The 24,856-nt window shown below is 41.0% G+C and overlaps 1 protein-coding gene across 2 annotated transcripts in view; it reads right to left on the bottom strand.

The window, feature by feature from the left end:
* Window positions 1-699: 699 nt before the first annotated feature.
* The window catches only part of REL (REL proto-oncogene, NF-kB subunit), a 111,992-nt gene continuing 87,835 nt past the window's right edge, over window positions 700-24,856 (bottom strand). The window contains exons 7-11 of one of the 2 annotated variants that reach the window (XM_033938620.1): window positions 20,020-20,124; window positions 18,187-18,399; window positions 15,693-15,761; window positions 6,155-6,223; window positions 700-2,128 (exon numbers count right to left, since the gene is read on the bottom strand). In XM_033938620.1, the coding sequence (XP_033794511.1) occupies window positions 1,302-2,128; window positions 6,155-6,223; window positions 15,693-15,761; window positions 18,187-18,399; window positions 20,020-20,124 (1,283 nt within the window). In that variant the 3' untranslated portion in view covers window positions 700-1,301. The remainder of the gene's footprint in view (window positions 2,129-6,154; window positions 6,224-15,692; window positions 15,762-18,186; window positions 18,400-20,019; window positions 20,125-24,856) is intronic. The other variant, XM_033938621.1, reaches the window with a different exon arrangement.

The raw sequence follows: 24,856 nt of genomic DNA, 5'->3' as shown, positions 1-24,856 counted from the left end.
CATAGAGTTCTTATGAGCGTCGGGAGCAGCGCGGGTCATTCGGCGCGGCTTCCTGCGCTAAAACCACTAGCGCGGTTTAGTAGAAAAGGCCCAAAGTCTCAAAAAGCAAACAAAATTAAATGAAAAACAAAACTTATATGAGTCACATGAGAATCTAACTAACTTTTGTTTGATTTTACAAAAGGCTCCATGTTCAATAAGCATTTTGTAAAATACCTGTACAATCAATTAATTTGGACATCCTATTTCCTGCACACAGGCCCTATTCAACTGAACACAATTGGTTTTATTTTTTTAATATAGCATTTTGATAATTTTTAGATAGAAGAAATACACTGTTTAGCCATAAATGGTCCCATTTCATTAAGGCCTTTCACTCATTCTATGACTATGAATAAAAGGATTTGAGAATCAGGACCAGAATGCATTTCATTTATATAGTTTACCTAGAAAGTAGACAGTAATATGATTCCAAATAACACTTGCCGTTTTACATCAGACTATAATTAAAGATGTTTTCTTAGATTTAGGGATGGATGCACAGTCAATTCCTTTGACCCTTCTTTCATTTTATAGCAAATATCAAGTAGATTTCACAATGACACAGTCATTACAGTTTACAAAGGGTTAATTTGCTAGAAAGCAAATATAGATAATTCATAGAGAAGTAAACACATGAGAAACAAGACTATCAGCTCATTTTAGAAATAAAAAAATACTTTATAATAACTTCATTTTAACAGATAATTACCTTAAAATAAGTACTCTACAAACAAAACCTAACCCTCCCTCCACCCAACCCCAGAATATTTTCAAAAACACTGTGGAACCCTGTAGAACAATTCTTATTATAATGCAGGAGTCCAGATCTTTGTTCTCGTCAACGTCCATCTCTCTCTCTTTCACAATGGCTTAGGCTTTAGCATTTAGTAGCAGTATTCTTCTCTATTCCAAAGACTCTTAAGGCACTTTACACCCCTCTCTCAAGAGAGAAAATCTGAATTAGGATTTTTAACTTGAAATTTGTCTTTCCAAATCAGAGATCAAGGTGAGTTGTAAAGTACCACAGCCATTTCCCTGCATAATCCAAGTTTCACACCCAAGGCCATGGAGGGTTAAGTAAATAGCCCAAAGGAAGTATAATTTAAAAATCAAATAATCTTCATCTGGGTAGGCATTTGTTCATTAAAAAGGGAATGCCCAAGTTAACCACACTGCACTCTGCTGCTGAGCTTTACATACAGAAGTGGAAAATTGCAGCAACCAACACACAACCTGCTGGGAAAAATTGGCTTTTCCTTTCATTGAGACAAGCCCTGCAAAAGCGATTCTATATCCATATTAAGACTGGTTTCCATTGAGTGGTAAGACTCAATCTGGTTCCCCTCCATTCCAAAATAATGATTATTCTGAACACAAGTTTGACTACTTCGATTCTGGGAGCTTGCAGTAAGGGGAATACCATTTTGGAGACTAAAGATTGCCGGATCAAACAGACCAGTCTGTGAACTATGGGAAGATGCATTAGAGTTAATGGGGGCTGCCAGCATATTGGTAGGAAGTTGTGCAGCGACTGGTTTCCTGTGTTCTTTTGCTTTCAGCAAGGTATGATATGTATTCTCCAGGCTCACACTTGGGTACCTCACCTCAAAAGTCTCTGCATTGCCAGGGCAGAGTGTGGCGACATTGAAGGAATGCTTCTGGTTGTTTAGACTGCTGGTGGTCACATTAAACATATTTGTTTGGGGAGCAGAAGATGGGCCACTGGCATTTGTGCTTATGCTGTCATCCCTGTAAATGGACTGTAGCGAGAGATCTAAGCAGCGCAGAACATCTTCAGTGAGTGAATTGTTGCTTTCCGGTCTTGAGTTATGCACATCTGTTGAATTGCTGTTTTGCTGTTGGGTATTAATTGCATTTAGTGGTGTTCCTGAGCTCAGTGAAGGCCAGGTAGATGAAAGGGTTATTTGCTTGTTCTGTGGCACTGGCAGATGGTGTGAATTCATAGCACTGAATGCACCTGTGGATTCAACCACAGAATGAAAAGAACGCATTGAAGTGGTAGTTACAGGATGTGTTCCCAAATGGGCTTCCTCACATAACTGTTGAGGAAACAAGACAGCTGGCTCTGAGGAATGGAAAACAAAACACCACACAAAACATGTTAGAGAAAAAAAATACAACTCAAATGTCCACAGTGTCAAAAGCCAAGGCGAACTAATTATTTTATACAAACAAAAGACTTCCAGCATTACAATATTTAAACATTAGGGGCTCCTTTTACGAAGAAGCGCTAGCGTTTTTAGCGCACGCACCAGATTAGTGTGCGCTAGCCGAAAAACTACCGCCTGTTCAAGAGGAAGCGGTAGCGGCTAACGCGCGCTATTCCGCGCGTTAGGGACCTAAGGCGCCTTCGTAAAAGGAGGCCTAGGTATTTGCAATGAATAGAGAAAAGTTTTATAGAAGGAAAACCATACAGAATTTTGCGTTACCAAATTTTGCTAAGTGTTAATGTTAGGGATCCTTTATAGATAACCTGCGTCTATTGTTCCAGGACTGTGTAGACAAAAAGGGTACACTTGTCTGTGTGAAGGCCTGTGTTTATAAGATATTAAACACTGCACCGGATTTTAAAAGAAGGTATTGACTGCATTAGCCCTCAAGGAATAGATGGAAGAGCTAGCTTCACTCATGCAACTATGTATGGTGCCCAGAGTAGGTCTGGCCCATATGGAATGAAAGGAAGCAGGGACAGCTGGAAGCAACCATCAATTCTATTTATCTGAGGATGACAGATACTGTTAAGATCAAGTCTGAGGGGTGGAGTGATGGGGCGAGTGGAAAAACACAAGGGAAAAGAGGGTGGTAAGAAACAGTACGAGTGGAGCAAATGGAGGTGACTTTCTGTTAGCATATTTATAAAAATGGGGAAAGCATTAACAGCATGGCTCATGGAATTACTTTCTAGCCCCTCTACATGTAAATAGACATGTGGGTGTGTACATGTTTCTGTGAACACGAGTGTGCTAAAGTGAAGCATACTACAACTGTGGGAATGGATTTTCCCACAGAAACGCACCAGAGTATATTTTGAAGGATGTTTATTTCTCTTTTGCCCTTGCCGAATCATAGCCTGGCAACTGTTCCCCACCCCCCAAACTACTGAAATAAGCCATAATTCATCCTCTTGATTCTATGGACCCCTCCAGCTACTGACCGGTCTCTAAACTTTCTTTCATTTAGAAAATAAGAGAAAACAGTTTTGCTAGAGCTGCAGTCATTTCTTGCCAAATTCACTTCATCCTCGAGAGTTTGGTTTCATCCACAGAGTTTTGCCTTTTATCTTTAAGAGAAACCGAGTGTCAGCTTGATATGGGGAAATATGCTCTACTAGTCTCCCTTAATCTCTCTGAAGTGCTTGCTCCTGGGTGAGCTTTTTGCTGATCCTAAGACATCTCCACGATACACCATGTCACCTAATCAACTGCTTAAAGGTAAGGCATGTGACTATACTCTTTGGTTTCTCAGCTCAGTAAGTTTACTTGGTTTGAGCAGCTTATTACTCTTGTTCTGCTTATTTCTATTCTCAAAGGTGTATGATATCCCTGTCATCTTAGGTAAGACACCACCCTCCAAGCTTAAACATCTTGGCCGGGAGAATGCTTAAACTGATACAGTTAAAAGGGGGCATGCCTTGAAACATCTATAATGTAAAACATGAGTCAAATCAAAGGAACAGTTCCCTTACCAACTGAGAGATAAACTAAATAAAAAGATTTTTGCTGCTAAATTTTGAAAAATGATGAGATATTTCTTATCTGATATTTTAAGATTGGAAATTGCTGCGAAGTGCTATTATAATGTATTTAACCTCGTTGGACTGACTGATGATGATTAGATGTGTAAATCCCTGACAGCAATAAAATTTTGAGCTGAGGTCTGCATGAGTTTATATATATGAGTTTGTGATTCAGAGAGTGACCTGTGGAGAAGTACAGTAAATATAGAAGACCAATGCCATCATGCATGCTACATTGAACATGTTACTCCATTATTTCTGGAATACCATTGGCTCCTTGTGAGGTATAAAGTTAAATTTCAGATAGTTATTGCATTCAAGGTATCGTGATGCTCTTATGCCTCTTTACCTCATTGCAACAATTATCATAATGCCTCTGTATCGCTCCATGGTGTGACCTTATTTGGAGAATTGCGTTCAATTCTGGTTTCCTTATCTCAAGAAAGATATAGTGGTGCTAGAAAAAGGTTCAAAGAAAAGCAACCAAGATGGTAAAGTGGATGGAATTCCTGTTGTATGAGGAAAGACTAAAACGATTAGGGCTCTTCAGCTTTGAAAAGAGACGGCTGAGGGGAGATATGATTGAAGTCTACAAAATCCTGAGTGGAGTAGAATAAGTACAAATGGATCGATTTTTTGCTCTGTCAAAAATTACAAAGACTAGGGGGACACTCGATGAATCTACACAGAAATACTTTTAAAACTAATAGGAGCTCTGGAATGCATTGCCAGAGGATGTGGTAAGAGTGGATAGCGTAGCTGGTTTTAAGAAAGGTTTGGACAAGTTCCTGGAGGAAAAGTCCATAGTCTGTTATTGAGAAAGACAAGGGGGAAGCCACTGCTTGCCCTGTATTGGTAGGATAGAATATTGCTATATCTTGGGTTTTGGCCAGGTACTAGTGACCTGGATTGGCCACCGTGAGAACGGGCTACTGGGCTTGATGGATAATTGGTCTGACCCAGTACGGCTATTCTTATGTTCTAATGAGATCTGCTAATAAGATTGCTTACTCCCTCAAAAGCATATCTAGCTTCCACCCAAGAATCTGCCTTTTACATATTAGTTCCTCTAAAATCTTCATATAGAAACCACCAGTACTGTGATTTAAATCCTCTCTCATGACTTAACCTATTTTGTGAAGATTTGGGTGGGGGTGGGGAGGAGGGAGGTAGGAACTGCCCTTGGTGTGTGGTACCAGCCAGATTATAGTATAACCTTGTTTTACAAGCATAATTTGTTCCAGAAGCATGCTCGCAAACCAAATTACTCGTATATCAAAGTGAGTTTCCCAATAGGAAGTAAGGGAAACTCGCTCGATACGTTCCCCCCCCTGAGAACCGGCATCGCTTCCCCCAGCTCGCAAACCCCTCCCCCCCGCCCAAAAGTATTCAGCCTTATCCTCCATCTAGCACCGGCATGCAGCCCACAGGACGTAACGGTGCCGGTGAAAGAAGTTCCTGCCTCTTGCCTGGGCCTTGAGCATCTGCGCATGCTCAAGGCCCAGGCAAGAGGCAGGAACTTCTTTCACTGGCACCGGCACGTCCTGTGGGCTGTGTGCCGGTGTCAGATGGGGGTAAGGCTGAATGCTGTTTGGGCAGGGACCGGTTCACGCGGGGGGAGAGCAACGCTCGGTTTGCGAGACAAGATTTGCAAATCATGTTACTCGCAAACCGAGGTTTGACTGTATTTTCTTTCACCTTATGTCAGAGAAGCTTCCGTACACACACACGTGACTGCAGGCAGGCAGACTTTGCCGGCTTTAGTAAGTTTTTTACAAAAGCGCCGCGAAGGTAAGGGTGGGGGATGGAGGGAGATAGATTTGGCCGTAGGTAGGGAGGTGACCGCGCACCTTCCCTCCCTTAACTGTGGGGACAAGGCCATTTACCGCTCCACGGAGCGGTGGATGGCCTTGTCCCTGTGCCCGCAGTGAGCACTTTTCCCCCCAACCATTTTGGCGGGTTACCCGCGGCTAGCTGCAGGTTAACTGCCATCGTGTCATTCTCTAGTTAGAGTAGTGGAGGGTGGAGGGGATTTCACTTTTTACAACTGTCTTGCCCTTTCTTCTACCTGCTTTGTTTTATTCTAAGTTTCTATGCTAAAGAAGCAGGCATTCTTCTCATAGAAAAACATGTGTGTGTGAGGTTTGTTTATCTGAATCCCCAGTATATTTTGAGACCCCCAGTAAAGACTTGTCTATTTTTGAACTCATGCCTTTTTACTGGTTTTCCCCTTGTGAAAAGTTTCAGCCTATTAAATTTTGGGGGAGTTATTTTGACCCTAGAGAAGAATTACAAAAAAGTGGTTGAGACTGTTTAACTTCTCAGGTCGGAAAGAATAATTAAGCATAATTATACCTTTCTTAATAGTAATTCCTTCTCCATTAAATCTGGGTGGAGTTGTAGACTGTTCAGCCACTGTTGGAACTAAAACAGAAAAACAAAAAGAAAAAACCCCCCAGTAAATAACGTTACATAAAGAGACTTTGGCTAGAGTTCAGAAAAAAAAGTGTAAGTCAAGACATTTAAAATTATGTGATCCTGGATTCCAGATAAAAAAATCATGACTATGGAGAAAGTTACCTTTGCCTGATAATTTCTTTTCCTGGAACATGACCAATTCAGCCCTGGTCATGACCCCATCATAAAAAAGCTAGGATTGATGTCAGATCCACAGCAACCTACAAAAGACCTGCTCCATACAGCAACCTTCAAAAGACCTGTCAGATGCAAATATACCCCAGACCAGGGATCTCAAAGTCCCTCCTTGAGGGCTGCAATCCAGACGGGTTTTCAGGATTTCTCCAACGAATATGCGTTGAAAGTAGTGCACGCAATAGATCTCATGCATATTCATTGGGGAAATCCTGAAAACCCGACTGGATTGCGGCCCTCAAGGAGGGACTTTGAGACCCCTGCCTCAGACTAATGAACCTGTAGCAAGGTGGCTACAACAGAGGGATAATAATCCCTGCACTTCATCTCTCAAGGGCCAAAAAGGATCCAGATCCTTCATGAGGACTGGCTCCTATCACAGGAGACTTGGTTACCTTGGAATTAAAACACAGATAGTACATTCTGGCTGGAGGAGGTCTGAACAAGACCAAAGCGAAAACATGACAATCAGGGTCCTGGACTCTGATGAGCCCTACACACAGAAAACAAAAACAGAAAACTAATCAAACAAACAAAAAAAGGTTGTTTTGGAAAACTGGAGGAGGGCAATCCCAAGGCCACGAGCCCTGCACCGCTCAAGGCAAATTAGACCGGCAAGGTGTTAAGAATCAGACTACAAATTATAGGAGACAAGGAATATATATAAGGACCCCAGATCTGCAAAAAGAATTTAGATTGTCACAAGGAATTATGCACCTGACCCCTCTCAAGCATCATCAAAACATGTAAGTGATTACGCCAAGCCCAGTAAGAAGGAGCGCGATCCAAAACCCACTTCCCCAAAATAATTTTCTTAGCCACCAAACCTGCCTTCCACAAAAATAGCGGGCAAACATCAGGGGGGGGGGGAAGCGAAAAGCCTCATATTTATTCAAAAGAAACCCCACCGGAGTGAGAAGTATAGAATGTCCTAGCAAGGGCTCCAAATAGCGGATCACTCGTTTCCAGAAAGCCCTGACTGCTGGACAACTCCAAAAAGCATGGAAAAAGGACTTGGGAGCACCTGTACACTTTTTGCACTGCGCCGGCTCTGCGTAACCAGACTGATATAATTGAACCCGTGTAAGATATGCATGATGAAGCACCCGGAATTGGCACTCCCGGAGTTCTGCTGAGACAGAAAAGATCGGGAGGCGTTTAATAAAACATCCCATATCTAAATCAGTTGGCTGCAGACCCAACTCCGGAGCCCAGCGAGCACACAAAGATTCCCACGTCCAAGTTGGAGCAAGAAGGCATAAAGCTTTATGTAACACCGATATGGAGAGGCCCTAATCCTCAAATTGACTGAAAAAGGCGCAGAGCTTACTCCCCAAGCCCAACCGCAAACCCTCCACCTCCAAAGAGCGTACATAATGACCCAATTGAAAATAAGCAAAAGAATCAGTAACCAGAATACCCTCGTGAAGTTGGAAAGTACGCTAAGAAGGAAGCCTGCCATCAGGAGTGAATACATGCTCCAGCACTGTCAGACCCAACTGGATCCAGCATTGAAAAGGAGAAGTCCGGCCTGGCGAAAACTGAAGATTCCCCTGGATGGGCAGTAAATCAGACACCCCCGGCCTCCTCCCAAGCCAATCACCAAAACTCTCCAAATATCACACAGAGATCCCAAAAGATCAGAATGCAAGTACGAAGGGAGGGGCGCTCGAGGAACATGTAACAAAGAAGATAAAATCCAGGGGCGATAGAAGGCCAATTCATAATCAAAACAAGTATATTCATGTTGTTCCAAGATCCAATCCCCAAGATAGCGAAGTAAGCAGGCCTGATTATATTTCTGCATATCAGGAACACTCATGCCACCCCTCAACCAAGACCCCCAACAAGTATCAAAAAGCCATCCGAGGTTTTTTCCCACCCCAAATAAACCGAGATAAAAGCCTATATAACGCACAAAAATCTTTTTGCAAAAGACGAATAGGTAATACTTGCAGGACATAAAGCCATTTGGGAAAGATAATCATATTGAAGAGCTGAATACGGCCATGCATCGAAAGGGGAAAAAACTTCCAACTATCCAGGCAGTGACGAGTAGATTCAAAAAGCAAATGCAAGTTAGCCTGTTTGAGGGAATGAACAGAAGAAGTAAGTTGTATACCTGGTCTGCCCATTTCAGCGGAAAGACCCCAAGCATCGCGAACCACACGAGTTGTGGGAAGGACCAAAGACTTATCAAGATTCAGCTGGAAACTAGGCTCCCACTCTCCCAGATTCAGATAGTGTCTATTGAAAAAATTATCTTGAATATGGTCTACTCCCACTTTGAGCAGCCAAGATGACTGCCAGCTGGCATTCCGCCCAGGAACAAATCTGTCCTATCTCCAGTTTCAAGTTTCAAGTTTTATTTATATTTGATTAATCGCTTAATTAAAATTATATCTAAGCGAAGTACAGTGTATGAATAAACATAATACTAAAGTAGTAGATAACATGAAATATTGTAAAATTAACAAATTTATACTAAAATTTACTAACATAGTAAATAACATAAAATATTATAAAAATTAACAATTTATACATTAAGTAATAGTATATATTAAAAAAATGTTGAGGTGTACCACCTCCATTGCACTGTCCAATAGCACCCCAACTACCTTTTCTTATAAGAACATATACAAGTGCTAAAGCATCTAGTGAATGGCCCTGGCTTCCATATGACTGATATTCTAAGACAATTTAAACCTAAACGGAGCGATATTGGGGGGAATAATGAACATGGGATGTGTAATGGCTGTCAATTGTATTTACAGAGTATCTGTGGGAATGACTGAATTGATCCTCAAAAAGGGTTTAAGATCTACTCAAGAGCTAATACAACTTGTAATAGTTCTCAGGTGGTATATATTATTGTATGTCCTTGTAGACTAGTGTATGTAGGAAGGAGTAATCGCCCTATTAAAAAAAAGTTTGACTGAGCATAAATCAAAGATTGTTACAGGTAATATGCAGATTCCTTTACTCTCACATTAGAAGGAATTTAATCATTCTATTAGATGGAGGGTGATAGATCAAATTCAGGTAGAGTGTGAGGTGTGAGAAATATTTGAATTATAGGGAACAAAGGTGGATATATAGTTTAAATTTAGTGACACCATGCTCAAAGCTGAGTTAGAATGGATGATGTTGCTGTAAGTGATTGGTTGAGAAAACTAAGGGTTTACAGTTAATATGAGTGAATGAGAACGCTGCTGCCGTCATCTTTCTTAAGAGAATTATACTGGAAGATGGTGGAGGTGTTCCGAATAGGGTAAGTGAATGGATGTGTAACAGTTAGAGAGTTTGATGGTGGATGTTTGTTTAATGGATAGGGAACTGATTTTTGTTTTTGTTGTAGAGGACACTCCTTGAGACAATGCTCATGCGAAATATGAATTCATATTGGGCTTCCCAAGACTGTTAACTGAGATGAGTATTAAATAAGCTCTTTGAGATTAACTTTTGATCAAATTGGAGAACTGAAGATATATAAGTAACGTTATTTATATAATGAAGAGTTTAAAAATCTTTTCATATGACTGATGAAGTGGCTGGCTAAAATCTTAATAACTAAAACTGGGGTTCTAAGTATAGCCGCTGAGGTCAACTAATATGAACATAAGAACATAAGCATCGCCTCTGCCGAGTCAGACCATAGGTCCATCATGCCCAGCAGTCCGCTCCCGCGGTGGCCCCTCAGGTCAATGACCTGTAAGTGATCTAATACTCTAAAGCATTTTGTACTGTATAGTAACCCTCTAATTGTACCCTTCAATCCCCTTTTCCTTCAGGAACTTGTCCAATCCCATTTTGAAACCCAAAATCGTACCCTGCTCTACCACCTCTTCTGGAAGCGCATTCCAGGTGTCCACCATCCTCTGAGTGAAGAATAACTTCCTAGCATTTGTTCTGAATCTGTCTCCCTTCAATTTTTTTGAGTGCCCCCTAGTTTTTGTTGCCCCCGCCAGTCTGAAGAATCTTTCCCTCTCTACCTTCTCTATACCCTTCATGATCTTGTAAGTTTCTATCATATCCCCTCTAAGTCTCCGCTTTTCCAGGGAAAAGAGCCCCAGCTTCTCCAGCCTCTCGGCATATGAAAGTTTTTCCATGCCATTTATCATTTTTGTTGCTCTTCTCTGGACCCTCTCGAGAATCGCCATATCCTTCTTAAGGTACAGCGACCAGTACTGAATGCAGTACTCCAGATGCGGTCGTACCATTGCCCTATACAGCGGAAGGATAACCTCGTTGGTTCTGGTAGTGATACCTTTTTTGATAATGCCCAACATTCTGTTCGCCTTTCTTAAGGCCGCTGCGCATTGTGCCGCCGGTTTCATTGTTTTATCCACCAAAACCCCCAAGTCCTTTTCTAGGTTGCCTTCCACAAATATCATCCCCCCCATCGTGTAGTTGTACATCGGGTTTCCTTTCCCTATGTGCATGACTTTACATTTCTCTACATTGAAGTTCATCTGCCATTTATTTGCCCACTCACTCAGTTTTGTTCAGGTCCCTTTGAAGTTCTTTACATTCCTCAACAGATCTAACCTTACCGGAGAGTTTTGTGTCGTCCGCAAATTTTATAACTTCATACTTCGTCCCTGTTTCCAGGTCATTAATAAATATATTGAACAGCAGTGGTCCCAGCACTGACCCTTGCGGGACGCCACTCGTGACCCCTTTCCAGTCAGAATAGTGTCCTTTTACTCCTACCCTCTGTTTCCTGTCCACCAGCCAGTTTCTGATCCATCTGTGTATGTCCCCTTCCACCCCGTGGTTCCACAGTTTCCTTAGTAGGCGCTCGTGAGGTACCTTGTCGAAGGCTTTCTGGAAGTCCAGGTATACTATGTCTAGGGGGTCATCTTTGTCCAATTGTTCGCTTATCCCCTCAAAGAAGTGCAGTAGGTTCGTTTGGCATGATCTTCCATTACAGAAACCATGCTGGCTTGTTCTCATCAGCTTATTTTTTTCTATATGCTCATTGATACTATCCTTGATTAATGTGCTCTGGGCAGGGGATTTTGAAGACTGATGTTGACTGACCCTACCTTGTTGGAAAGGTGCCATTAGAGAACTGATATTCCAAGAGACATTGCAGAGACCAATACCCCTGTATCCCATGACCTAGAGCTCCCATGTCTACCCCAATCCACTTAGTACCTCTACTGGCCGCATACCAGGTGCTGAGGAGGTCATGCAGCCCATTTGCATATTCCTCCCAGCATTTTCTGAGGTCACTCAGGGCCTGTGCGCCAGGTGCCCAGCGCCCCCACTGGTTTTAAATTTCCTTTCTCCAATGGTTCCATAACATTTTCTCTTTTCATACTAACTTTTTTGCAATCTCTTTCTCCATCTGAAACCACTGTTTACCTTAAGACAACAATGCTCATCTTCTGCTTTCATCATCTCACCATGCCTTTTGTCTTTTTCTCGGCTCTCAAGCTTCAACATTTTCTTCCTTTCATTCAACCATCTCCATTCCATCTGAGTGCATCTCATGTTAATTGTCTTCAAACCTCTTCCACTCTTCTCTGTATTCTATTGTTCTTTCTCCGGCTCTCTACTGGGGATATAAATCCCAATCCTGGTCTTCAAAATCAGCTCTCATCCTACTTGTACAGGTCACACCACAATGTCTCCAATTTTATTTCTGATTCTCTTCGTTCACCTTCTCTGCATTTCTTATGTGCCCTGTGGAATGTCCACCATCTCCATCAAGCTTGCCGACATCCACAATCTCTCTTGTACTCTCCATCTGCTTGCACTAACCGAGACCTGGCTTTGCCCTGAAGACTCTGCTTCAGCTGCTGCCATGTGTCATGGAGGTTACCTTTTCTCTCACACATCACATCCAGTTGAATTAAGAAGTGGTGCTGGGCTGCTACTCTCACCCTTTTGTAGATTTCAACCTCTTTTTCTACTGCTATTCTTCCTTCAAAGTCCATTCCATCCATCTATTTATTTATTTGGTTTTATATCCTGTCCTCCCAGAAGAGCTCAGAATGGGTTACAAGTTTGCATACATAATAAAGCATATTTATGCAAAGTGATGGCAAACATAGCAGGGCAGAACATTGTCTGACAAACATGGCAAAACATAGAGCATGGTAAAACATAATATGATAAAACATAGCATGGTGAGAATAATATAATACATAGCATGGCAAACCATATTACAAGCATGGTTAACCTAGAATGATACAACATGGCAAGCGTAGCATGATAAAAACCTAGCACAGCAGACGTGGAATGGCAACATTGTGTAGCAGACATAGCATGAGAAAACATAGCATGATAGACATAATATGGAAAACATAGTGTAACAGATACAATGTATAGTAGAGGGACTTTGGGGTGATAGTGTCCGAAGATCTAAAGGCGAAAAAACAGTGTGACAAGGTGGTGGCTGCTGCCAGAAGGATGCTGGGCTGTATAGAGAGGCCTAGCCAGTAGAAGGAAGAAGGTGTTGATGCCCCTGTACAGGTTATTGGTAAGGTCCCACTTGGAGTACTGTGTTCAGTTTTGGAGATCGTATCTGGCGAAGGACGTAAGAAGACTTGAAGCGGTTCAGAGGAGGGCGCAGAAAATGATAGGAGGCTTGCGCCAGAAGACGTATGAGGAGAGACTGGAAGCCCTGAATATGTATACCCTAGAGGAAAGAAGGGACAGGGAAGATATGATTCAGACGTTCAAATACTTGAAGGGTATTAACGTAGAACAAAATCTTTTCCAGAGAAAGGAAAATGGTAAAACCAGAGGACATAATTTGAGGTTGAGGGGTGGTAGATTCAAGAGCAATGTTAGGAAATTCTACTTTATGGAGAGGGTGGTGGATGCCTGGAATGCGCTCCCGAGAGAACATGGGATGAACACAGAGGATCTAGAATCAGAAAATAATATTAAATATTGAACTAAGGCTAATACTGGGCAGACTTGCACGGTCTGTGTCTGTATATGGCCGTTTGGGGGAGGATGGGCTGGAGAGGGCTTCAATGGCTGGGAGGGTTTAGATGGGCTGGAGTAGGATTTAACAGAGATTTCGGCAGTTGGAACCTAAGCACAGTACCGGGTAGAGCTTTGGATTCTTGCTCAGAAATAGCTAAGAAGAAAAAATTTAAATTGAATCAGGTTGGGCAGACTGGATGGACCATTCGGGTCTTTATCTGCCGTCATCTACTATGTTACTATGTTATTTATTTATTTTAAAAATGTCTTCCCCGCTTAATGCCTAAGCGGATTACAATAAAAACAAACATAATCCGGTATACTCACACATAGTGCAACACAACATTTTCTCTTCCAAATCCCTCCCCCCTTCAAACCATAGTACACTTCTCCCTCCGTATTCGCTGTGATAGGGAATTAACTGACCCGTGAATTTAGAAAAACCGCAAATAACTTTTTCATGTGTTATTCACTGTTTTCTATTAAAAATCATCATGAATATGGTGAAACCGCGAATAACACCGTGGGAGACCTAGCCTGTTCCTGAAGGAGAGGCAAAATACGGTAAAGAAAGTGCTGGGAATCCGCGATTTTCTCTGTAAACGCTTGGAATTGGCGATTTCTCTATACAAGCTGACGTAATTTGGGGGGAGGAGCCAGCAAGCTAAAAAACGCAAATAATCGAAACTGCGATTGCTGAAACCGCAAATACGGAGGGAGAAGTGTATCCTTTATACTCGAATATAAACCAGGTTTGTTGGGCCCAAAAATTGGCCCAAAAATGAGGGTCCCGGTTTATATTCGGGCCAGCACCCCCCTCCCAGAATTATTGCAGGCCGCCGCCAGGCTCTGCCTTGTCCCCCCTTCCTGCCCTGTCCTCCTACCGCCTCTGCCGATCCCTGGTGTTCCAGAGGTATAGCGGGCAGGAGCGAGCTTTCCACACTCCTGCCCAGCTGCTAAACCCTGTTGTGGTGGCTGCCGGTTTCTTCTGCCGCTGAGCGGTAACGAGCAGGAGTGCACTTTTGTGCTCCTGCTCGGCGTTGAGCGGTTTCTTGACTGGCTCCTGCAAATTTTCACAAATCGCTCACTTGCTCCTTCCCGCTGGGATCGGCAGAGGATGTAGGAGGACAGGGGTTGGGAGGGAAGGGGGCTGGGTGCAGTATTTAAACATCTGTATCATATATTATATATCTAGTGTCTATGGACAAAACAGACATATCAGGGAACATTTTAAGTTGGTTTAAAATTTTTTGAAAAGATCATATAAAGTAAAAATGTTTTCCATGATATCCAAAGAATGGCAAATTCCTTACAGAATCCCTCAGGGTTTTCCACTATCTCCCACTCTTTTCAATATTTGTCTACATTCTTTAGGTTATGCATTGGAGAAATCTAAATTTATCTCTTTCATATATGAAGACAATATCACTGTTCTTGTCCCCTTCTCTTGCTCCTTAGAAGATATCAAACCTATAGTAAGTTATTGTATGAATCTATAAGAGAACTGGATGTCGACCTACCAATTAAAATTAAAGGTAAAATGAATCTATGTTTAATAAATCATCCAAAAGTGGGAAGTTAAATTAAAGTGTTAACAATTAATAGTATTGATTACTCTCTGGTTGCAATAATTAGGATTCTGAGATTACATTTTGATAACAATCTCTCTGTTACCTCAAAAGTCAAAATACTAATTTTAAAAAAGCCTTTTGGTCTTTTTGGGAGACTTAGAAGATTAAGAAAATATTTTGAACATCATCAATTCCTTTTACTGGTGCAATCGCTATTCGTGTCTTTATTGGTCTATTGCAATTTTACTTTCTTAGACTGTCCGAAATCAGTTTATGCAGCTGGCAGTGTAAAGATTAAGGGGTGTTAGGGATTTTGGTTGTTTTATTATGTGTTTTTTTGTAATCCACCTAGGTTGTATGCAGACTAACCCTTTTTTTTTTTTTTTAACTAAACCGTGATAGCTGTTATTAGCGCATGGGGTCGCACTGCTCCCAATGCTCAGTTCCTAAGAGGGTCAGGAGCAGCATGGAGCATTCAGCGCAGCTTCCTGTGCTAATAACCGCTATTGCAGTTTAGTAAAAGAAGGGCTAAGTTTTTTTTAAAATAAATAAATAAACAAAAGGATGACTGAGGACGAGTCTTGTCAGCAAGAAGAGGGCACTAAAAGGTGCAAGCAATGTTAACAAGGGGACATGAACATAAGTACAGAGGAAGAAAAATGAGAGTAAAAGTCCTCTCTCTCCAGAAAAGAGTAATTATGTGAAAAATTGTTCCATAAACTCACCATAGTTCTGAATAAGCTTCTGAAAAGCTTGTGTTGTCCTTTGCCTTTTTGCCTGATTGCCATAAGGATCTAAAGGAAAAAAAAAATATTCAAAAGCTATTAGCATGCATTCCTTCTATGAAAGAGTCAGCATTCTTGCACTTTTAACATCTGGCTTCAGTGCTTAGATTCTACTGTGCTGGCAACACATCCTTTGTGGTAGGTTCTGTGGTAAGCACATGAAATCTGATGACCACCGAAGGGATCTTGTGCACCTGTGGAACTCTACAAACAACCGACTCAGAGGAAACACCACCTGGACACGCATGCAAAGTCTGTCCGGCCTACTGAGATATTAGCACTAAAAGAACTTTTACTCACCACCTGTGCCACACTCTTAAGATAAGTCTCCAATATTTCACCCAACCTCCACAATATCCAACATCCCTCTCCACAAAATTACAAGTTGTTCCACATGCTCTCATGTATTTCAAATCTGGCAAAATGTGGCCTCATGTACACCTTCTCCACCCTTAGTAATGTTCAATAGAGGTAGGGATACCGGTGTTTTTATTCCTCATTGGCTCACATTCTTTTATTGCAGTTATTTAGGTAAACTTTTTTTAAAACTTTTTAACTTTTTTATCCACTATAATCTTTTTAGAAGTTTTAGAAGTTTCCTTGAGATTATTCTATTTAAACATATTCAAATAAATTATGGTGGATAAAAAAGTTAAAGTTTAAAAACAAGTTTACCTAAATAACTGCAATAAAAGTATATGGGCCAATGAGGAATATAAACACCGGTATCCCTACCTTTATTGAACATTACTAAGGGTGGAGGAGGTGTACCTGAGGCCACATTTTGCCAGATTTGAAATACATGAGAGCATGTGGAACAACTTGTAATTTTGTGGAGAGGGATGTTGGATATTGTGGAGGTTGGGTGAAGTATTGGAGACTTGTGTTGTATAACTCCCAACCATTAATGAAACTGAGTTAAATAGTGCCATCTTTAGAGTGAATGCACACTCTTAAGATATACATCACTAACTGCTTGCCTTAACTTTCTACCTAGCTAGCATAGTAATTAATGTCTTTCATGGCAATGTGACTAAAAATTTGAACAGTTAATTTACTGCCTTTCGGTCAAAAATAAGGAGATTCACACAGGGATAGCTAAAAAGATAGAAACCCAAGGAAGAAATGTGCAACCCAGGCGTATATCCTATATAATCTAGTCCCTGATTTCTATTTGTGGTGTCTAGGTTTGAGTGTACGCCCAAGATGCATGCATAGTTTCATTAAGTAGCAAGCCCTTAACTATAAACAATTGGGTACTAAAAACCAATTACTGAAGTTATCTGGCACTCAATATTTGCACACACATCTGGCTGCACACTAATCTATACAGCATGGTGCTTAATTTTACTAACACAACAAATCAAAAGGGGGTGTGGCCATGGGCATATCAAGGACATTCTGAAAAGCTGCCATGTAGTTACAAAATAAGGTCTCAGTGCATCTAATCTGGGTGCCAGAATTTACACCAGGTTTCAGCAGGTCTAAGCAATGCACTTTTTAAGAACTGGCTGGGTGTGTGCAACATTTTTCTCATGTGAGCAACTAGTTCTAAAAAATTTTTTTTATGTGAACAGCAAGTTCTAAAAGCCAACAATTTTCTAGATTTGCGGGCATTTGTGTGAGCGACCATGTAAAATCTGTGAACGATGCTCCTGCCCCAGCAGCACTCACAGATTTTAAGTGGTCGCTCACAGAAATACCTGCTCACTTGCGATTGCTCACTTGCTTTGCTTAGAGGGAATATAGAGCATAAGTCTGGCACCTAAAATTAGACATGGGAATTGGCGCTAAAGCACCCTTGCTCCTTTCTCAGCTCTACCCATGAAAATGCCTTTTAAAATTACCACCTAGGACTTTAGATAAATCCTCTACCTACTTAAAGCAAAATATTTTAAAACTGCAATTAATCCTTTGTCGGTTGCTATTATGTATATACTCGAATAAAAACCAATCTGAATACAAACTGAGGTAACCTTTTTTCTCCTAAAAAAGATTAACTTGAATATAGACAGGATTTATATTCAAGTGCCCTGCCCTGCCCCCCTCCCTTCCTGTCCTGCCCCCAGCCCTCCTCCCTTCCTGCCCTACCAAGCTCTGCACCCTGTCTCCCCTCCCTCCCAGGCCTGGTGGTCCAATGGTGAACTGGGACAGGAGGGATATCTCCCACCTCCTGTCCCAGCCAATTCTGAAACATGGAACTTCCCTCCCGCCTCCCAGATCTCTAGAAAACCTACTTAGAAAGCCCTAGTGGTCCAGCAGTGAACTGGGGCAGGAGCAATCTTCCTATGCTCCTCCCGCTATCTAAAATGGCTATGAGCTCTCACGACATCCTTGCGAGACCATGTCAACAAATACAGCACCAAGTTCAACTTAAACAAAACTAACTTTAAGAAATTGTAATTTGTAAATCAGAAGGCTTTAACAGCTGTACCTTTTTCATCCGGCAGGTATCTGAAGTCCATTGGCTCACTGACCTCCTGGTCTGAGGGCCTTCGAAGCTGCATTTTTACTGTAACAGCTTCCATAATGGATTTGAAATACGCAGGGGTCCTGAATACAATGGCAACCTGTCTGTGCACATCAGCTTGTGAGAAGACACCTTTTGCTTCCCAGGTGTTGAAGAAAAATCGGACCTCAATATCATCTGATGAAGACATTAGGGAAATGGTACTATAGCAAAAGTATTTGGTGACATCGAAACAGGTTGAGCAAGTTATTAGTAGTATTAATATATCTAATTCATTAGTTGTATGTTTTCCTGGTGGGATTAAGTGTTTGAAGTCTAGTGCAGCTGATTATTTCCTTAGGGCTCTTTTTACAAAGCTGCAATAGAGGTTTCTACCATGGGTCGGTGAGGTAAATGCTCCGATTCCTATCATATGGCAAGCTAATCAATTGTTTACACCAGTGAAAAAATTGCTCTTGCTATTTAATTTGCTATTTAAAAACATTCCAATACTTTCAATGGAAAAATTCTGAAAGGCAAAAAGTAAGCCTTTTTGACAGATGAAAACTGATGAATCTGTCCCTCTAAATTATCTACTCTTTTTATGATCAGTACATAACCAGTCATGTCAGTTGGGTTTATGGAAGAGCATAGGGAATTTGGACAGGTAATATAGCTGGCTTACCTCAGCCAAACAGACATCAACCTTCACATTGACATTCTCATACACTCTCCACATTCCTTCCCAGGACTCCTTCTCAGCCCATAGCTAGGGAAGCTTCTTTTTCTTAGACCTTTTGCCTTAGGATCATTCTTGGGGAAGACTCTCCCTCGGGGACCTCTCTGAATGACTTCAGTCTGGGGCAGAAATACTCATACCTGACTGAGTCCCACCCCTCTGATTCAGCAGGGTTGCATTACTTTCCTCACTATGGCTTAGTGCCTCCTGCTGTTCAGTGGTATAAGTGCAACATTAGTGAGGGAGAATCACTTACTCCCTCATAAGGTGGTAAATTGGACCAGACTAACTGGGGCATCCTTTTCTGCAAATGAAGCCAAGCTACTATTACTACTACTATTACTTATCACTTATAAGCTAACCAAGCTATCCAACCACAAATATTTTAAATCAGCTACTACTGAAAAAATAGATAAATGACAATGTACTTTGGCTTAGTCAACCTAGAAATTGTATCCAGTGATTACCATTTTCTCCACTATATTCTGCTAGTATTGGTTTCCCTCAGTTGAATGCTATAGTCTGTATCATATCAGAAGTCATTTTCTAACTTAGGGTTCCTTTTATCAAGCAGTGGTAGAGTGTTTTACCACGAGCCAGTGACGTAAATGCTCTGATGCTCATTCAACTCCTTTGAGTGTCAGAGCATATACCTCACCAGCCCATTGTAAAACGCTCTACTACTGCTTGATAAAAGGAACCCTTATTCTTCTATGATTAAGAATTAAGCCACATGATTAATTTTCTTGCTCTACGTTTTTGTCGACATTTGCCTGGTTGTTTAGTACAGGATACACTTCTTTATTTTATTTCTCTATCAATTTGGTATATTAAGCACTTACGATGTAATGAAGGCATTGGCCCACTGACCAGGCTAATAAAGGGGTAACCAAATGCAAAATATTTTTAAACTTCTTTTTTGAGTTGTAGATGCTAACGTCTCTCTTTAAAACAAAAAATGTAAGATGCTTGCTCTCTAACACCATTCTTCACCTTTTCAGAACTTTTGGTACATGGCACATATTCACAGATAATGCTGGCGATTGCTCACCCAAAAGTAATGAAAAGACGTACAGTACCTTTCTGAACTCTGTCACATAGAAGAAATATTTCATCTCCTCCCTTTACGCTCCCACAGTTCTTGTTCACACGGCAAATTTTCAATTCTGCTGTATTTGGAGCTCCTAAAAGAAATGAATAATTAATTAGATTGACTGACTGTGTATTATTATGTTACAAACAATAACATGAAACTATCCATATATGGGACATGTATAAAAAAAAAAAAAAAAGAGAAGGAGGATTAGTAGATCTCTGATATTATAATGGGTACCCAATCTACTTTGCTGCATGTGCAATCTGATTTCTGGCAACACAAGGAAATGCCATGTACTGACCCCCAGTGACTAATGAGAATACAAGAGGGAGCAAAAATAGGCCAAAATTAGAGGCAAGATCAGTGGTTCTCAAACCCATCCAGGGGCGAAGTGGAGGTTATAAAATTTGCGGACAACACAAAACTCTCCAGTAGGGTTAGAACTGTTGAGGAATGTAAAGAACTACAAAGGGACCTGAACAAACTGAGTAAGTGGGCAAATAAATGGCAGATGAGCTTCAATGTAGAAAAATGTAAAGTCTTGCACATAGGGAAAGGGAACCCAATGTACAACTACACGATGGGGGGGATGATATTTGGGGAAGGCAACGTAGAAAAGGACTTGGGGGTTTTGGTGGATAAAACAATGAAGCCGGCGGCACAATGTGCAGCGGCCTCAAAGAAGGCGAACAGAATGTTGGGCATTATCAAAAAAGATATCACTATCAGAACGAAGGAAGTTATCCTGCCACTGTATCGGGCGATGGTGTGCCCGCATCTGGAGTACTGTGTCCAATACTGGTCGCCGTACCTTAAGAAGGATATGGCGATGCTCGAGAGGGTCCAGAAAAGAGCAACAAGGATGATAAAAGGCATGGAAAACCTTTCATATGCTGAAAGGCTAGAGAATCTAGGGCTCTTTTCCCTGGAAAAGCGGAGACTTAGAGGGGACATGATAGAGACTTATAAGATCATGAAAGGCATAGAGAAGGTGGAGAGGGACAGATTCTTCAGACTAGTGGGGAAAACAAAAACAAGAGGGCATTCAGAAAAATTGAAAGGAGACAGATTCAGAACAAATGCTAGGAAGTTCTTCTTCACTCAGAGGGCGGTAGACACCTGGAATGCGCTTACAGAGGAGGTGGTAGGACAGAGTACGATATTGGGTTTCAAAAAGGGTTTGGATGATTTCCTGAAGGAGAAGGGGATTGAAGGGTATAGTTAGAGGATTACTATACAGAATATTAAATGATTAGGGAATAAAAGGTTTAGGTAAAGGATAACTTACAGGTCATGAACCTTGTGGGCCGCCGCGGGAGCGGACTGCTGGGCACGATGGACCCCGAAAAAGATCTGGGTGTCATCATGAACAATACACTGAAACCTTCCACCAAATGTGCGGTGGCAGCCAAGAAAGCAAACAAGATGCTAGGAATTATTAGAAAAGGGGTGGCAAACCTCTGTATCGCACAATACTCACCTTGAGTACTGCATTCAGTTCTGGCTTCCTTATCTCAAAAAAGATATAGTGGCAGTGGAAAAGATTCAAAGAAGAGCAACCAAGATGATAAAGGGATTGAACTTCTCTCGTATAAGAAAAGGCTAGAGAGGTTAGGGCTTTTCAACTTGGAAAAGAGACACCTGAGGGGAGATATGATTGAAGTCTACAAAATCCTGAGTGGTGTAGAATGGGTATAAGTGGATCGATTTTTACTGCATCAAGATTTATAAAGACTAGGAGTCACTCGAAGTTACAAAGTAATACTTTTAAAACCAATAGGAGGAAATATTTTTTCACACGGAGAATAGTTAAGCTCTGGAATGCGTTGCCAGAGGATGTAGTAAGAACAGTTAATGTAGCTAGTTTTAAAAAAGGTTTGGACAAGTTCCTGGAGGAAAAGTTCATAAACTGCTGTTGAAACAGACATAGGAGAAGCCACTGCTCGTCCTGGATTAGTGGAATGGAATGCTGCTACTATTTGGGTTTTTGCCAAGTACTTGTGACTTGGATTGGCCTCCGTGAAGATGGGATACTGCGCTAGATGGACCATTGGACTGGCTCGGTAAAGCTATTCTTATGTTCTTAAGATATATTTGAGAATTTCTTAGGTGCATTCTAACTCCTTGTAAATGGTTTTTAGATGTTCAATGCTCTACTGCATTTAGCTCATAACTTTTCTTAGACATTCAAAGTGAGTTTTGTTGTTAGGGCCAATAGGTACTTTTCTATCCTTGGAATACTGATAATTTAAAATTGCACCTGAGGCAATAGAGGGTTAAGTGTCCTGCCCAGGATCAAAGGTGCAACTGTGCAATCTGAACCCTGGCTTCCCTGGTTTTCAGCTTGCTGCTCACAATTAGGCTCCACAACTGGATGGAATTCAGACAAGAAGGTTGAGGTGGTTGGTCCAGATGTCCACTTAGCCAATGGAGACAGACCATTTGATCGCATAAAAAAATCTGAAATTCATTGGCTTTTAGCTTAGTCCACAGGTAAATTCGAGGGGGTGCGGAAAGGTTCTCAGCCCAACCAAGAAGGGAATGATGTGGAGCCATGAAACTTACAAGTTATTCCACATATTCACCCCTTAGATCAACACGACACATTATGTCTGAAGTTCTGTAACCCTTTCAAAAATACTCTGATGTCTGGCGACTGAAATACTGCTCCACTGTTGCAATCACCTCTGAAACACTCAAAAATTGTCACCCTTTCAAGCTCTTTTTAAGGTTTGGAAACAGAAAATAGTCAGATGGAGCAAGATCTGGTGAGCAGGGTGAATGGTCTATGCCAGGGCTGCCCAAGTCCAGTCCTCGAGATCTACTGGCAGGCCAGGTTTTCAGGATATCCACAATGAACATGCATGAGAGAGATTTGCATACCAAGAAGGCAGCACAGGCAAATCTCTCTCATACATATTCATTGTGGATATCCTGAAAACCTGGCCTGCCAGTAGATCTCGAGGACTGGACTTGGGCAGCCCTGGCCTATGTCAGCCTTGTGAGCAGGTGCATTGTCTTACAAAAAGAGAACTCCTTTCCGCAGCTTCTCTCTCCTTTTTTCTTTCAATGCTTCCTTTAATCAGCACAGCAAGTTATAGTAGTATTTTGAACTGTTTGGTCCCTTAGAAGATAGTTGGTCATTACAATACTTTCCTGGTCCCAAAACACTGTGGCCATGACCTTTCCTGCTGACTTTTGGGTCTTGAATTTCCTTGATCTTGGAGAAACTGAGTGCTGCCATTGCATGGACTGTTGTTTTGTCTTAGGGTCATAGGGGTGTAACCATGTTTCATCAATAGTGACTAATCATTCCAAAAAGTTGGCACCAGCTCACTGAAAATGATGCAAAATCAACTTGGAAGTATCTACTTGATGTAGGTTCTAGTCAGCATTCAAACATTTGGGCACCCACTTGGCTGACATCTTCTGCATACCCAGCTGCTTGTGGATTATACACCAACACATTCCTGGAATATCTGTAGTGTTTCAGCCATTGTTTTAGCCGATATTTGCTGATCTGCCAAATTCCAAGTCATGAACGTGGTCAATAATTTCACGAGCTGACACCATTTGAGGCCTCCCAGACCTTGCTGCATCTTCGGTCATGAAATCTCCATGTTAAAAGTTTGCACAACACTTCTTCACTCTAGAGTATGATGGACATTTGTCACTCAATGTTTGCATCATACATTCATAGATTTCCTTTGGAATTTTCTTCTGTAGGTATAGGAACTTCAAGATGACTCAGAGATGCACATTTGATGGGAATCTGTGGGACATTATTAAAACACAGACTCTTTCTCGTTATGACTGGGATAGCCATGCAAATGATTACTAAAAACTGGAAAAATTGGGACTTAATTTCTCCTTTTGGTGGGGATCATTATGTTTATGTATAAATATGAAAAAATGAACTCAGAAATAGTGTCATAATAAGCTATTTAAATTAATATGAGGTCCATTGACGAATTTTGTTAATTCTGATTAGTTGATTATACCTTTATTTCCTATTTGATTTGCACATCCGGGGGGGAGGGTTAATATATTTTGTAGTATTCATTGATCAAATGTAAGTGCTGTTTTCTGATTTTATATGTATGTATAATTTAATGCACTTTGTTTCTGTTCTTGAATTAGGGTGGGAGGGGAGGAATATTTTGTAGTATTCTTTGCTGGATTGTAAGTGCTGTTTTATGAAGTTAATTGTATGTATATTTCATCGCACTGTTTATTTAATTAAAAATGAATAAAGATTTTTTTTATATATATAAAAAGAAAACTCCACACTTTTCGTTAACATGGTTCAATCAATGATCATAGCAAGACCTGGAAACCTGCTACAATCATGATGCCAGCCGCGGAAGCCTAAGAGAACACAATGTCAAAACACAGCATTAAGATTCTGCAAATTGGTACTTTGCAAAAACAAAAAACAAAAAAACCAACACTTTTCAGCTAAAGTAGCAAAACAATGCTCAGAATTTAGGAAGTTTTGTTGGACTGAGAATTTTTCAGTAACCCCTTGTATTCATGTCTTGATCCAAAAAGCCACAAATCAGTAAAATTGAGGGATAGCCCACTTCTCCATAAGATTATTCAATTCAATTATATCAAATTCAGTGCACTCTTTGGCAATTAATTCCAGAATTTAATTACACGTTGAGTGAAGAAATATTTTCTCCGCTTTGTTTTAAATCTACTACTTAGTACTTTCATCATATGCCCCCTAGTCCTAATATTTTTGGAAAGAGTAAACAAGTGATATACATCTACCCCATTCTACTCTATGTTATACTGTAGACCTCTACCATAACTCC

Source organism: Geotrypetes seraphini, chromosome 3 (genome assembly GCF_902459505.1).
Source record: "Geotrypetes seraphini chromosome 3, aGeoSer1.1, whole genome shotgun sequence".
NCBI classification, from domain to species: Eukaryota; Metazoa; Chordata; class Amphibia; order Gymnophiona; family Dermophiidae; genus Geotrypetes; species Geotrypetes seraphini.
Note: the sequence above shows the minus strand (reverse complement) of the source record. Positions and strands in the feature narration are given on the sequence as shown.